This window comes from Macaca mulatta, chromosome 2, assembly GCF_049350105.2.
Source record: "Macaca mulatta isolate MMU2019108-1 chromosome 2, T2T-MMU8v2.0, whole genome shotgun sequence".
Classification (NCBI taxonomy): domain Eukaryota; kingdom Metazoa; phylum Chordata; class Mammalia; order Primates; family Cercopithecidae; genus Macaca; species Macaca mulatta.
Window position 1 is genome coordinate 94,730,293 of NC_133407.1, and position 13,137 is coordinate 94,743,429.

The 13,137-nt window shown below is 41.0% G+C and overlaps 1 protein-coding gene across 12 annotated transcripts in view; it reads right to left on the reverse strand.

The window, feature by feature from the left end:
* The window catches only part of LOC144339055 (uncharacterized), a 293,212-nt gene extending 285,474 nt beyond the window's left edge, over nucleotides 1-7,738 (reverse strand). For 6 of the 12 annotated variants that reach the window (XR_013413663.1, XR_013413664.1, XR_013413665.1 and 3 more), the window contains exons 1-5: nucleotides 6,850-7,738; nucleotides 6,010-6,147; nucleotides 2,301-2,439; nucleotides 1,542-1,691; nucleotides 932-1,099 (exon numbers count right to left, since the gene is read on the reverse strand). Coding sequence is in view for 3 of the 12 variants with exons in the window: in XM_077991700.1 (XP_077847826.1) it covers nucleotides 932-1,079 (148 nt within the window). In the remaining 9 variants the exon portion in view is untranslated. The other 6 variants (XR_013413668.1, XR_013413667.1, XR_013413669.1 and 3 more) reach the window with 2 other exon arrangements.
* Nucleotides 7,739-13,137: the final 5,399 nt, after the last annotated feature.

Sequence of the window (13,137 nt, forward strand, 5' to 3'; positions counted from 1 at the left end):
CACTAAAACCCAGCGTGTTTTTGAGAGAATTCTTAAAATAACAATCAGAAGGAAGAAAACAATTATTGAGCATCTACAGTATGCAATAGGTATTTTCACATATGGTATCTCATTTAATCTTCGTGAAAGCCCAGTTTGATGAATATTATTGTGTTACCTAGGAGAAAACTAAGGCTTTGAAAGACTAAACTGAGTGACCGAGTTTACACTGTTGGTAAATGATGGAGCTGACATTTATACCCGGGTCTACTTGAAAATCTCTGCCATTTTAAGACAACAGGAGAATACAGGCACTGCAAGGGGAAAACGCCAAACAACCTTCATGTTTCTCGCCATTTTGTTCAAGGCTTCCTTTGACCCTGAGAGAGGAGTCATCTGCCTTCTAACATGAATAAAATGCATGGAAATTGCACAACTCAAATTTATAAATCTCTTTAATCTACTCCTGGCTGTACATATTATCCATGATCAGTGATCATAAGAAAACAAGGAAGAAATGGGCACGTGAACTTTGATACTGACCTACAATCTCAGATTCAAAGACTTCTCTTTTGTTACTGTCACAAGCAAACAATATGGCATTAGCCTCTTTGCAGTTATGACCTTGCACACTTATGTAGTTCTGTAAGTTAGATTTCTAGAACTGGAATTACCAGATCAAAATAGTTAGACTTTATTTTGGTAGCTACTGTCAAGCTGCCTCCAAAACATCTAAACTTTTTACTTTTATGGCCAGGAGCGAAAATTTTGGTAAAACCACCACCATAGATGTGGAGTCTCATATCGTTACAAAATCATGTTTCATATTTCACATGAAAAAAAAATCATGTTTTACAAACAATTTTCTTTAAAAAAAACAATATTTTTTCAGGAAAAAATTGGGATTTTATTACAACTAAATGGAAAGCTTAAGTATTCTGAAACACACTACCTGACACGGATCCCATCAGAACTTCAGAGCTGGCAGCAGACATAGAAGGCCAGAGCTGGAGGCCCAACCAGGCTCCCAAAGCCAGGCAAAAAGCTGGGAGTTCGCAAATGAGAACAAGATCAGAAGTGGCAATGCCAGTGGCAGCCATCAGGCACTTTAACCTGAAATCTTGATGCATAGAAAAAAGGGGTAGTGAAGTTAGTAAAGGTCCACATCAGTTTATTTATTATTCTGTCAACAAATATCTGCTGAGCAATTACTATGTGCCAGGCACTGCACTAGGCTTAAGAAATATAAAAATAAATAAATGTTCTTCCCTAGCTCTAGACTTGCTCATAATCTAATGAGAACCCTCTCCCTTGTTTTCTGGAACTCCCTGGCTCCAGCGTTTGTTCTGAGCCCTTATTCCACCCCCAGCTTCCTTGCTTCTCTCCACAATGCACATACCTTACAGTCTGGTCCAACACCAGGTTGGCAAGGCCTGGCCAGAATGGGAAGAGATGTGTGGTGAACTACAGGATACACTTTAGCCCATCCAAGGTCTCTAACCAGGCCAATGGAAAGCCATCTACTTTTGCCTCTTATCCAGCCATGAGTCAGTCTTACTCACCTGTATTTTTTTGTTCATTTAATATGTTGAACAGTTAAATACTTCCTGCTGCTCTGAGTGGATTAAGACAGCCGATTTGGAATGGCCATTCACATTCAGTTTTACAAACTGGAGGGAGTGAGTTCGATGTTTGTCTCCATGGAGATCGCTCTGCAGCAGAAGGGACAGGATCACTCACTGCATGTAACAGGTCATCCAAAGCAGCCTCTGAGGCAGATCTCACAGGGTGACACCTCTAGCCTGTCAGAACACCTCCCTGCAGGATCACATGACCGAGTTACAAACGAGGGGAAATATATTTTAGATTCTTACACTGAACTTGTAGATTCATTCAAATCCATCTCTTGTATTCTAAGGGTAACCTCAGTCTATGCACAAAATGAGAGATCGGCCGCGCGCGGTGGCTCACGCCTGTAAACCCAGCATTTTGGGAGGCCGAGGTGGGCGGATCACTAGGTCAGGAGATCAAGACCATCCTGGCCAACACGATGAAACCCTGTCTCTACTGAAAATGCAAAAAAAATTAGCCGGGCGTGGTGGCGGGCGCCTGTAGTCCCAGCTACTCGGGAGGCTGAGGCAGGAGAATGGCGTGAACCCGGGAGGCGGAGCTTGCAGTGAGCCGAGATCGCGCCACCGCACTCCAGCCTGGGCGACAGAGCGAGACTCCATCTCAAAAAAAAAAAAAAAAAGATTAGAGTTCAAGGCAGGCTAAGATCTCAGCGCAGTTAAAGTGCTTGGTGTGCTCCTCCTACAACCCACCTTGAAGTGCTTCAGAGAGGGCGGAACCAGGAACTGGAAAGTGTAGATTCTCTTCTTTGCTCTGATGCTTGATGCGTGGTTTCAGAGACTCTGCATCGAAAATGGTGAGACAACCCACAGCCACCCGGACCTTACAGGACTGCCATAACAACCAAATCAGATGATGCATGAGAAAATGTTTCTAACTGCAAAGTGCAATTGATATATGAGAGGTGGTGGTGGTGGTGGTGGTGGTGCTGGTGGTGACAATGATGAAGGAGGAAGACATGGCCAAAGTCTACCACCTCAATAACGTTGGTCAGCAAATCGTTTTGTCACTATAAGTGCATTACCTCTCAACTCTAAAGTTTATTTCATTAACTGTTCTAAGTGCCAATTTTAGCCTTAGAAACCAAAGAGTAACCCAAACACAGTGTATCCTTTCTTGGGTTCAGATAGCAACATTCTGAGGAGCTAACAGTTACCAATGAGGTCACTGGGCCCAGTATATGTGTCTATAGATATGCAAAAATAAAATTATGAAAGCTTCAAGTGGGAGAATCCCACGGCCACACAGGTTGCTTAATCTTTGCGCTAAACGACTTCAATCCCCAGGGAGTGGCAAGACGAAAAACAACTGCATACTGTTGCTAGTGACCCAGCTGCCAGGTGTGTTTTCAGTTCATGTGAGTGCTCTTTATTGGGAAGGAGAATGGGTTGACCTAGTGAGACATTTTAAAATGGCCCTCCTTAATGGAGCGCTCATTGTAGACATCTGCAGTCTTTTTTTTTTTTTTTTTTTTCTCCAGTTGAAAAAGCTATACCCTTTCTGCCTCAATCTTATGATTTCCACAGTTGGCTCTAAGAAACTGCAAATAAAACCCAGAGGCCTCCTTAAGCTAAGACTTTTAGAATTGGCTTGCTTTTCCAAAACCAGTGGGGGAATAGAAACGGTGTGAGAGAGAGACTGGGTTGTGACTGGATGGGACCACAGATACAATTTTCTTGAATAAAATTAGTATATAATGAGACGGCTGCAAGACCAGAGATTATATAAGACATAAAAGACATGATTCCAAATCAAAGCACTTTATTTGTCAAAGTAACTAAAATAGTTGTTTAAAACACACACACACATGCGCACGCATGCACACACACTGTTTTCTAAAGCGTGATATTTTCTGCCTGAGCCTTTTCTTCTCACTTGGCAGCCCTGTTGTGTACACGATCTCTACAGGAATGCAGAAAAACCACCTGAGGGAGAAAATTACTAATCACTAAAAATTACTAATCACTCTCTCACACTAAACAAATCCCACCGGGAGGTTTTTAGTTACACACAGGGATATGGGCTCTCTCTTTTTTTTTTTTTTTTTTTTCTTCTCAGGTTAATGATACAAAGGCATACAAAATTTTAAAAAGGAAGCATGTCACATCTTAATATGCATTAGCAGGGATATTTTTACATGATAGCATCTAGGTCTCAGTCCAAAATAAAGGCAAAGTAGACTGAAAGTCTCTACTGCCTACCACTGGGTCTCTCAGAAAGAAAAGAGCCTGGAGGGAATCGTACTTCCCACAGCATTGAATACAGCGCCTATCATTCCGCCAGCTGTCTCCCTGTCGCTCTCTCTAACATTCAACGACCTCCTTTTCCCATGATATTCAATTCACAAAGCCCATCAAGTGCCTATCATATATTATTTCATTAAATAGATTAGTGTGTTATTTATGGCAGGCCTCATCCAGTTATATCATATCTTCACATTGTTTATCTCTTACTTGTTTATCTTTTACTGTTTCTTTCACCCACTGTAAATAGTCTAGGCCCGTGTCCCTACTTAGTTGATCAGAAGTTGAGGGTATCCCATTCAATGGTCATATTACAAATGAGAGAAATTAGTAGAAGCAATAGAATTAAGAGTTTCATTGTAATGCCCCTTGGATTTTTTTTCTTCTTTATTATTATTGTTTTCACTGATTATACAACATAATACCATTCACTATTAAAAATATGTTTAAGCAAGTGAAAAGTGTATCAAGTACAAAGTGAATGTTCTTCCCCGCTAACTTCTTCTACCAGAGACCATTATATACAAATACATTCTTTATGTATCTAAGTATAGATATAAACATAAACATGTCCATCTAAATATAGATATAAACATAAACATGTCCATCTAAGTATAGATATAAACATAAACATGTCCTTCTAAGTGTAATAATGTGAAACATACAATTCTGTAATTTTATTTTCACTTAACAGTGTATCACAGCTGTCTTCCCATATGAAAAATATGGAGCTACAATCTCCTTTTGAACAGCCACTGAGTATTTATTCCATTTGGAGTTATATCATAATTAATTTAAATAATTTCCTATTTGTGGACACGTATTTTATTCCCCATTTTTCACTCTTATCAATAAATCTTAGAAAAACAGGCCAGGTGCAGTGGCTCACACCTGTAATCCAAGTACTTTGGTGGGCCAAGGCAGGTAGATTACTTGAGGTCAGGAGTTTGAGACCAGCCTGGCCAACATGATGAAACCCCATCTCTACTAAAAATACAAAAATTAGCCAGGTGTGGTGGTGCATGCCTGTAATCCAAACTGCTCAGGAGGCTGAGGCAGGAGAATCACTTGAGCCCAGGAGGTGGAGGTTGCTGTGAGCCAAGATCATGCCACACTGCACTCCAGCCTGGGCAACAAAGTGAGACTCTGTCTCAAAAAAAAAGGAGAAGAAGAACAAGGAGGAGGAGGAGGAGGAGAAATAAAAACTTATAAATACGTCTTTGAATACCTTTCTAATTTTCTCCTAAGAATAACTTTCTGGAAAAGAGATCACCTCATCAAAAGACATGAACACAGTTTAAATTTTGAAATGTATTGACAATACACCTTGCAGAAAAGGTAATCCAATGCACCCACATCCTCACAAACACTACATATGATCAATATTTTTTGTCTCTGACAATCTGATAGATACTTATTAGATATAATGCCTTTATTTTTTCAGGTGAATTTCCTTGATTGTTAATAAAATGAAATCTTTTCAGATGACTATTTCATTAATATTATGATGAAATCTAATTTTTAAGGTTAAAATTCTTCACATGTTATTTTGTAGATTAAAACTACCCCTTGCTTTTATAGACTTCTATCCATCTATCACAGCATTAAGGAATCATACCTATTTTATAGATGAAGAAGCTGAGTCCAAAAAAAAAGTAGATGGTTAAAAGAAAGTAAGTAGTTGGCAAGCGTTCACATACTACTTCTTAAAACAACAACAATAACCAAGATGGAGCATACTCTGTGCCCTAGATAGGATGTAGAAAACAGAAATGAACTCACATTTATCCCTATTCTAATCCAAGCCAGACAGCGTTGAATTGCAAATGCATGCAAAAAAAAAAAAAAAAAAGAAACCTAACTGATAAAGCATTTGAGTTTTTGCTCCAAAATCCCAAAATGTAGGCCCCTTGATTTAACCTAGGAAAGAACATGTAGGAAAGGGTGCACCTCAGAGAGAAAGAGTGTGTGTGTGTGTGTGTGTGTGTGTGCATGTGTGAGCATGCACACGCATGTTAAAATGTGACGCTTGGTCTTCTAGCTACATTTTTCGTTCAGACTAATTAAGCAACACCTGCTAACAACCCTGACAAAGGTGTCCCTTTCCCTCATTCCAGCCCCCAACTCCACATACACTGGCTTTGCAACCCCCACACACCTTTATTTGGTTGGGTTGGGAGCCTGTTGAGACCGCCCTGTCACCACCTGTGTGGCAAAACCAGCCTTCCCCGAGATCAGCTGCTCTGCAACAGTGCACAGGTGTGTCCTGGAGAAATCTCAGCATTCTTGTTCTTCACTTAGGCAGAAAGAAAACAAAAAGGCAGAAGATTAAGTTATACACAGGTACAAACAGATGAGAGAGAACCCAGGAGAAGCCATGTAAGCTATAACCACATTTAGATAAATGCTACTGCAGGGTTCATGGTGATGCAGCTGAGCTCAAAATAAACTTTAAAAGAAAAACAGAGGCTGAGAAATCTTACTTTTATGTGACAGCGCCAATTACTTTTAGTTGTTATGCCCATAAAAATTCTATGGTAAATATGATTATATTATTGGAGGAGGAGATTAGAATAGAATTGACATGTATTGAATACATCTATTATGTGCCATGTAGTATTTATGCCAAGACTTTATGTGTTTTTCTTAAAAGAGTGCGCTTTTTCTCCCAGACACAAAATACATGAATCTACAGAAGTAAGGCTCTCTGGTATCTTCTCTTGCCCCTCACCAGTTTGTTGGCAATTCCTGGTGCCACAGACCTGCTATCTTTCAACGTGAAAACCTCCCCCTAATCCTGGCGTGCTCTCGTCCTCTCTCTCCTCTCTGTCTCTCTGTCTCTCTGTCTCTCTCTCTCTCTCTCTCACACACACACACACATTGTGATAATAATAATGAAAATGTTGCACTCTTAGGAAGGCACTACACAAACCCAAAAATCACTGTATCCTGCTGATGTTGTGTGTAATCCAAGGAGACAATAACGGAAGTTTCGTACCTGTTGTGTTGAGGGAAGGCAAGTTAAACTCCTTAAAGAGAGAAGGACTTTTTTTCCGGAGAGGTCAGGTGGCCGCTTGGATTGTTTGTTTGTTTATTTGGGGTTGACTCCTATGCTGCAATAAGACTTCCATAACCTTGGGCAATCAAAATTCCAGTCCTCAGCTACAGAATATTACTCATTCTGTGATTTAGGTTTTCTCAAGCATTGGCATGCCGGGACATCAGAACATTACAGAGAAAAAAAAAGCCAGAGCAATTAATTTTTCTTATGTCTACAAGAAGACAAAACATTTTAGGCAAACAACCTCAGCCAACTTGGATAATTAACAACCATGTTTTAGAGAGGCGTTCCACTCAAGGAAACTCAAGCTTGGTTTTGTTTCTGGGTTTTTAATTCCTGAATATAAAGATGGTGATATCAAAACTAACATAAACCTATTTCTGGTAGAAATTTGCCCTTTCTACCTGCTTGCAGGATGCTTCAGACAAGCTGGCAGGGTGTAGGTGGCCTTAGCTCAGAGGCAGAAAAACGAAGAGCAGAAATGCACAGGTCTCCAGGCTGCTGCTCCTACACTAAGGACAAATGACCTGAACATGGTCCTTCCCAGACCTTAGAGATGCTGTTGAATTATGACAAGCCATAGAAGTAAAAAGAATTGAGAAGGAGGGGTTGTGGGGTTGGGGGGTGCATAGCTTTGTGTTCAGGAGCACAGGTGTTCAGGTCACTGGGGTTCAAATTCCACCCAGCTCAGCTACTTACTAATGCCATGACCTTGAGCAAGTTTTCTAACCTACTTTACTATACCTTCATCTGTAAAATGAGCGCAGTAATAGGACCTCCCTCATGAGTTTGCTGCTATGACAGAATGGGATGATGCCTATTACACTCTTACCTGCACAGAGCTGGTGTCATGGCTTGACAGACAGCAGAAATTGGCATTTCTATCCAGTGCCATGCTCCTAGAGAGGACACATGACTTCTCCAATGTCTCCCAGCTGGTTAACCAGGACTGGGACTCAGTTAAGCCCACTTCTTTCATTGTTCTGCCATCACCAGGGTGAACCGATTTAAGGAAACAAGTTGATTTTCCATGTAGCCCAGCCCCGCCTAGCTCTACTGGCCCCACCTTTACCCTGGGCCCTGCCCTGCCATGCCCTGTTCTGCATTACCCTGCCCTGCCCTCCCCCAGCCACCCTGGATCAGCCTCAGTAGAAGGATCTGGATCAGCCAAGCCTGAGCACCAGTCTAACAGGATAATGAGGCCAAGGTCCAAAACCAACACCTTGTCCCGCAAACCCAGATTGAAAACTGCTGCCATGGTAAGCAAAAGGTGCGGGCTTCCAAACCAGGAGAAAGGGAAGTGCAGGCAGGTAGGTGGTGCCCCAACCAGCTCTTGCCAAGAAGCTATGTGAGAGGTTTGTCAGGGTTCTGTCAACAATAATAAGCCCAACAAACAAACAAAACAAAGACAGACAAACCTTCACTCAAGGGTGGAACGAAGTGAAGGAAAGGCAAAGGGCAGGGCAAAGGAATGGGCATCAGCTCCAGGGTTCCTGAGAAATGGGGACAGCAGTTCAGAAAATGAAAAGCAGCAAAGGAAGATGAGCCACACCAGTCTGAGCAGAGAAGAAAGACCTGAGCTGTCATATTTGCACCAGTTCTGCCCCTATCAGGCTCACACAAAGGTCTGTGTTCCATGCTGGGCACCTACAAGAGAGGAGAGAGGCAAACACTGGGATGTGCCCAGGAGATGGCAAACAGGCTAGCGGTGAGTCTTAATACCATATGAGAGGAGAGAAAAGACTTCAAGGTGATTGTTAAAGAGATGAGACTTCTCGGTGTGATATGGCAGCTTTCACTGAATAGCTGATATTTTCCCAGGTAGGCCCACTTTGTCAATGTGGCTCCAAAGGGCAGAGCGAGGCTTGGAGAATGGAACTCGCAGGCAGGCAAATTTCAGCACAACATAAGAAAGGTGTGTCCGCTGACATTCAAAGTTGTAATGGACTCCAGTGGGAAAGTTGAGCTCTCCTGGCGGTTATCAAGGAGATGATGGAAATAGTACTGGCAGGATTCCTGCGTTGGGTATGGGGGTTGTAAAGTTGACCTTTGACTGTTGAGGTCCCTTTCAATTCCAACACTGGTAAAATGGGGTGAGTCAGTGAGCACACCTAGAGCTACTTTTATTTAGAATAAATACTGATTCATGTGTCTTCCCCTCTTCCCATCACTTGGCTTTTTTCTAAATAAGTCAAGGGGACATAATTGTTCTCTAACCTCAGATTCAATAACATTTAGATGCTGATTATTAACTCCTTGAAAATAAAATGCTACATTACAAATCTCTCTCTCTCTCTCTCTCTCTCTCTCTCTCTCTCTCTCTCTATCCCTCTCAAATTCTAGTGTGTTGGAAACAGGGAAATCAAGAAGTGATAAATATACTTTTACAAGCTCAAGACTCAACTACATACATTTTAATATTCTGTATGTCAAGTAAACATAGAAAACAAAACTAAAAGGCAAATGCCTTGGAAAATGATCATTTTGAAACAAATGAGACTAAACAATAGTGTCTAAATATATGAGTAGTTTATATAAATCAATATGGGGACCATCATAGCAATAGAAAAAAATGCAAAGGGTATGAATAGAAAATATTCAAAATGAGATATATAAATGACCAATAAATATATGAAAAATGTTCAAAGTAGTCAAAGAAATGCCAGTTAAAACAATAATGATGCCGGGTGTGGTGGCCCACACCTGTAATTCCAGCACTTCAGGAGGCTGAGGTGGGCGGATCATCAGATCAGGAGTTCGAGACCAGCCTGACCTACATGGTGAAACCCCCTCTCTACTAAAAATACAAAAATATTAGCTGGCGTGGTAGCACGTGACTGTAATCCCAGCTACTCAGGAGGCTGAGGCAGGAGAATCACTTGAACCCGGGAGGCAGAGGTTGCAGCGAGCTGAGATTGCACCACTGTACTCCAGCCTGGATGACAGAGCAAGACTCCGTCTCAAAAAAAAAGAGAGAGAGAATTATATTGCACCTATAATACTGGTTTGCACTTTTTTATTAAAAATTCAAACAGATCTGGATCCCTATTTTCGGGGTGAACAAACACAATGGGTGTCTACACAAGGGTGTTTGCTTCAAAGTGGGGAGCATTCTGACCCCTTTAAAGTAATATATTAAAGTATAATCTCCCTTTAGACAGAAACAATTGGCAGTGGAAAATTTCAAGCACAGTTCTATCATTCATTTGAAATGGATTCAGTGGCTGAACTCTTTTCTGGTTTTTAGTTGCAGCATTAGAAAAGAACCCAGCACAATTTTTGCAGAGACTTCTTGCAAGGTCCTCATCATAAGCATTACATATTTTATTTGCTGAAATGTAAAATTTACCTTTTTGATAAGGGTGCAGACAGGTCTTGGTGAAACATACCAGACAACCCTAGATATGAGTCACAATTTGCTACTTCCAGCTCTTTTCAAGACAGAGGTAAATATTTTATTAAACGTATGGTAAGTTTCAGGGCCCCTTAGGTCCATGACAGGAAAAATGACCAAGGGTCTCTGAAACGCAATTTCAAATGGCTGATTTTAAAAAAACAAACACACACTCAAATTTCATTTTGATGCCTGTAAAAACTTACGTGAAAAGTTTGGTTTAGGAACATTTCGAGGTACTAATTGGAAAAGGATCCCTGAATATCTTTAAAATTCCCTTGTGCTTTCCTTCTCCCCGACTAGTGAGAAAAACTCAGGGGTAACTGAGTGGAAAACAGGGAAGAAACATTGTGATAAGGAAAGTATGAAAAGATGAAGTATGGAAAAATCTTCCCTGAAAGAGACACTACTAGACTATAGTGACTGGGATGATGATCAGGAAGGCAGGGATGGTTGGTTAAAAGTAGAAGGAAAGAACCAAAAGGTGTCTTTAAAAAGGAAGTAGAAGTAGGAGACAGGAAAGTTGGAAGGAAAAATAACATGAAAATGAATTCAGTACAGCCAGCTGAAGGACAATCGCTCTTGGGGCTTTTCTACAACAGCTGAAGGACAATCTCTCTTGGGGCTTTTCTACAACAGCTGAAGGACAATCTCTCTTGGGGCTTTTCTACGAGCAATTAGTCTTCTGGGTGTTCATCTCCTCAAAGGCAGGGGGACAAACATTGGGATGTGCCCAGGAGATGGCAACTAGGCTAGTGGTGAGTCTTAATACCACGTGGGAGGAGGAATAGAGAAAAGATTTCAAAGTGATTGTCTTGGAAATCTTTTTTTTTTTTTAATTTTTTTTAATGTTCCCATTTTCCAGTCTCATTGGTTTGAAATATTGTTGATTGGAATTGAATTTATAGAATATTGAATTTCTCCTTGTTTTATTTTCTAAATTTTAGTAACTTTTTATTATTGTATGGTAATTGGAGGAAATTTAGAGAATACAGAGGAAACAGAAACAGTAAAATAAAATTCACTTTTACTTTCCTCTCACAGGTAACACTATTAGGCTGAAGTATAAATATTCCTGTCTTTTTACCATTGTTTTCATTTACAAAATGAGGGCTGAAACCAATGAACAATATCTGAATGTGGCACAATACTGTTTCAAAACAAATAAATTTTTAAAAGAGCAGAAGCCATTTGACATTTTCTAGACTTCTCAATGATATAAAACCTTTAACTCATTGTTTATTAAAAAAAAAAAAAAAACAACTAAGGAGCATCAACTCTGATTTTGTCAAGAGCTGACACCAGAATGGAGATAGCCAACGAGAGAAAGAGGATAAAAAAGGAAATTTGTCCAATCCAAAAACTCTTACACAAAGAGTAAACTACTTTGTATAAGCAAATAATATAATGTATAAATTACTTTGTTTATGTAAAAAAAATAGCATATTATATATATAAAACAAGTGTACAATTGCGTAAGCAAATGCTATTACTCTACAGAGTTTCCAGGTAACAACTTTCACTCCAGTCATTATTAGAGTCTGTATTGCATCCTAACACTTTTTTTCAAACCAGTCGAAGGACATCAGGACAAACCTCCCCGAGATATGCCATGTAAGCTGAGACCTGAGGGATGTGCAGACAGGTGTGAGCAAGTTGACAGGCTAGCCTGGGGCTATAGTAGCAAAGAAAGAGCCTTTCCAGTAGAAGGAATAGTGTGTGCAAGAGCGAAGAGAGCATACCACTTTCTAGGACCTAAAAGGATTCAGCATGTAGATGTGGAGCCCCAGGAAGATGCATGATGTGAAATGAAGATGGAGATGAGGCCAAATAGGGCACAGTCTTGCCTAGCCCCTCACCAAGCCTGTCACCAGCACTTGTTCCACTTAGGAAATATTAGAGAGGCTATTTTTTGTGAGCCCTAAAGAATGTTCTTTGTAGGGAAAGGCACTGACCTGGATCTTTGGCATGGTGGCACTCTACCGTGGAGCTTACCATTGCCATCAACATGTGGCTCCTGCCACCTCTATCAAGGCTGGTCAAAATCCGAAAGCAAGTGCAATAGCCAGCACTTCTATAGCACTTAGTATGGTTCCAGGCATGGTGCTAAGAGCTGTGCATGAACTGACTCATCTAGTCTGTGACATAATCTTATGAGATAGAGCCTATTCTTATCCCCATTTCATTGATTAGAAAACTGAGACACAGAGAGGCTAATGTGCCCAAAGGCACAAAGCAGGCAAGTGGCAGAGGCGGGCAATTTGGCTCCAGCAGCCTTGCTCCTAAGGGTTACCCCACACATCCTTTTGGTGAGTACTATGTGCGTACCATATGGCCTGCACTTTGCATCCATGTGAAGCAAAAAACCAGCATGTGGAATGTGTCCCGGTGACAAAAGGCCCCACTTGCTACTCTGCTACATAAGACAAGACTGCTCGGCAAGTCCTTAGCTAAATATTTCAGTCATTCATCAACAGGTGTGCCTCCTTCAGTGGCAACAGAGGAATGATGATTCTCTCTGGTATTTGTATAACACGCTGTCACTTACAAAACACTTCCTCATGTTGTCTCTTGGTTATGGTTGTCACAACAACCCTGGGAAGCCAGAAAGACAGGATTCTCCTGAGAATCAGACTCTGAGGACGGAAGGGACTGCCAAGGACACTAGCAGGGGAGCCCAGGCTCAAACCTTGGGGTCCTGACTTGAGCAAGGCTCTAAGGAAGGTCACTGCACCTGACCTGGCCTTGGTTGGAATACTGGCTTAGCCAATTAGAAACTACTTAACTCGCTGATGATACAGGCTCTCTGCCTGAATTTCCTCACCTCAAAA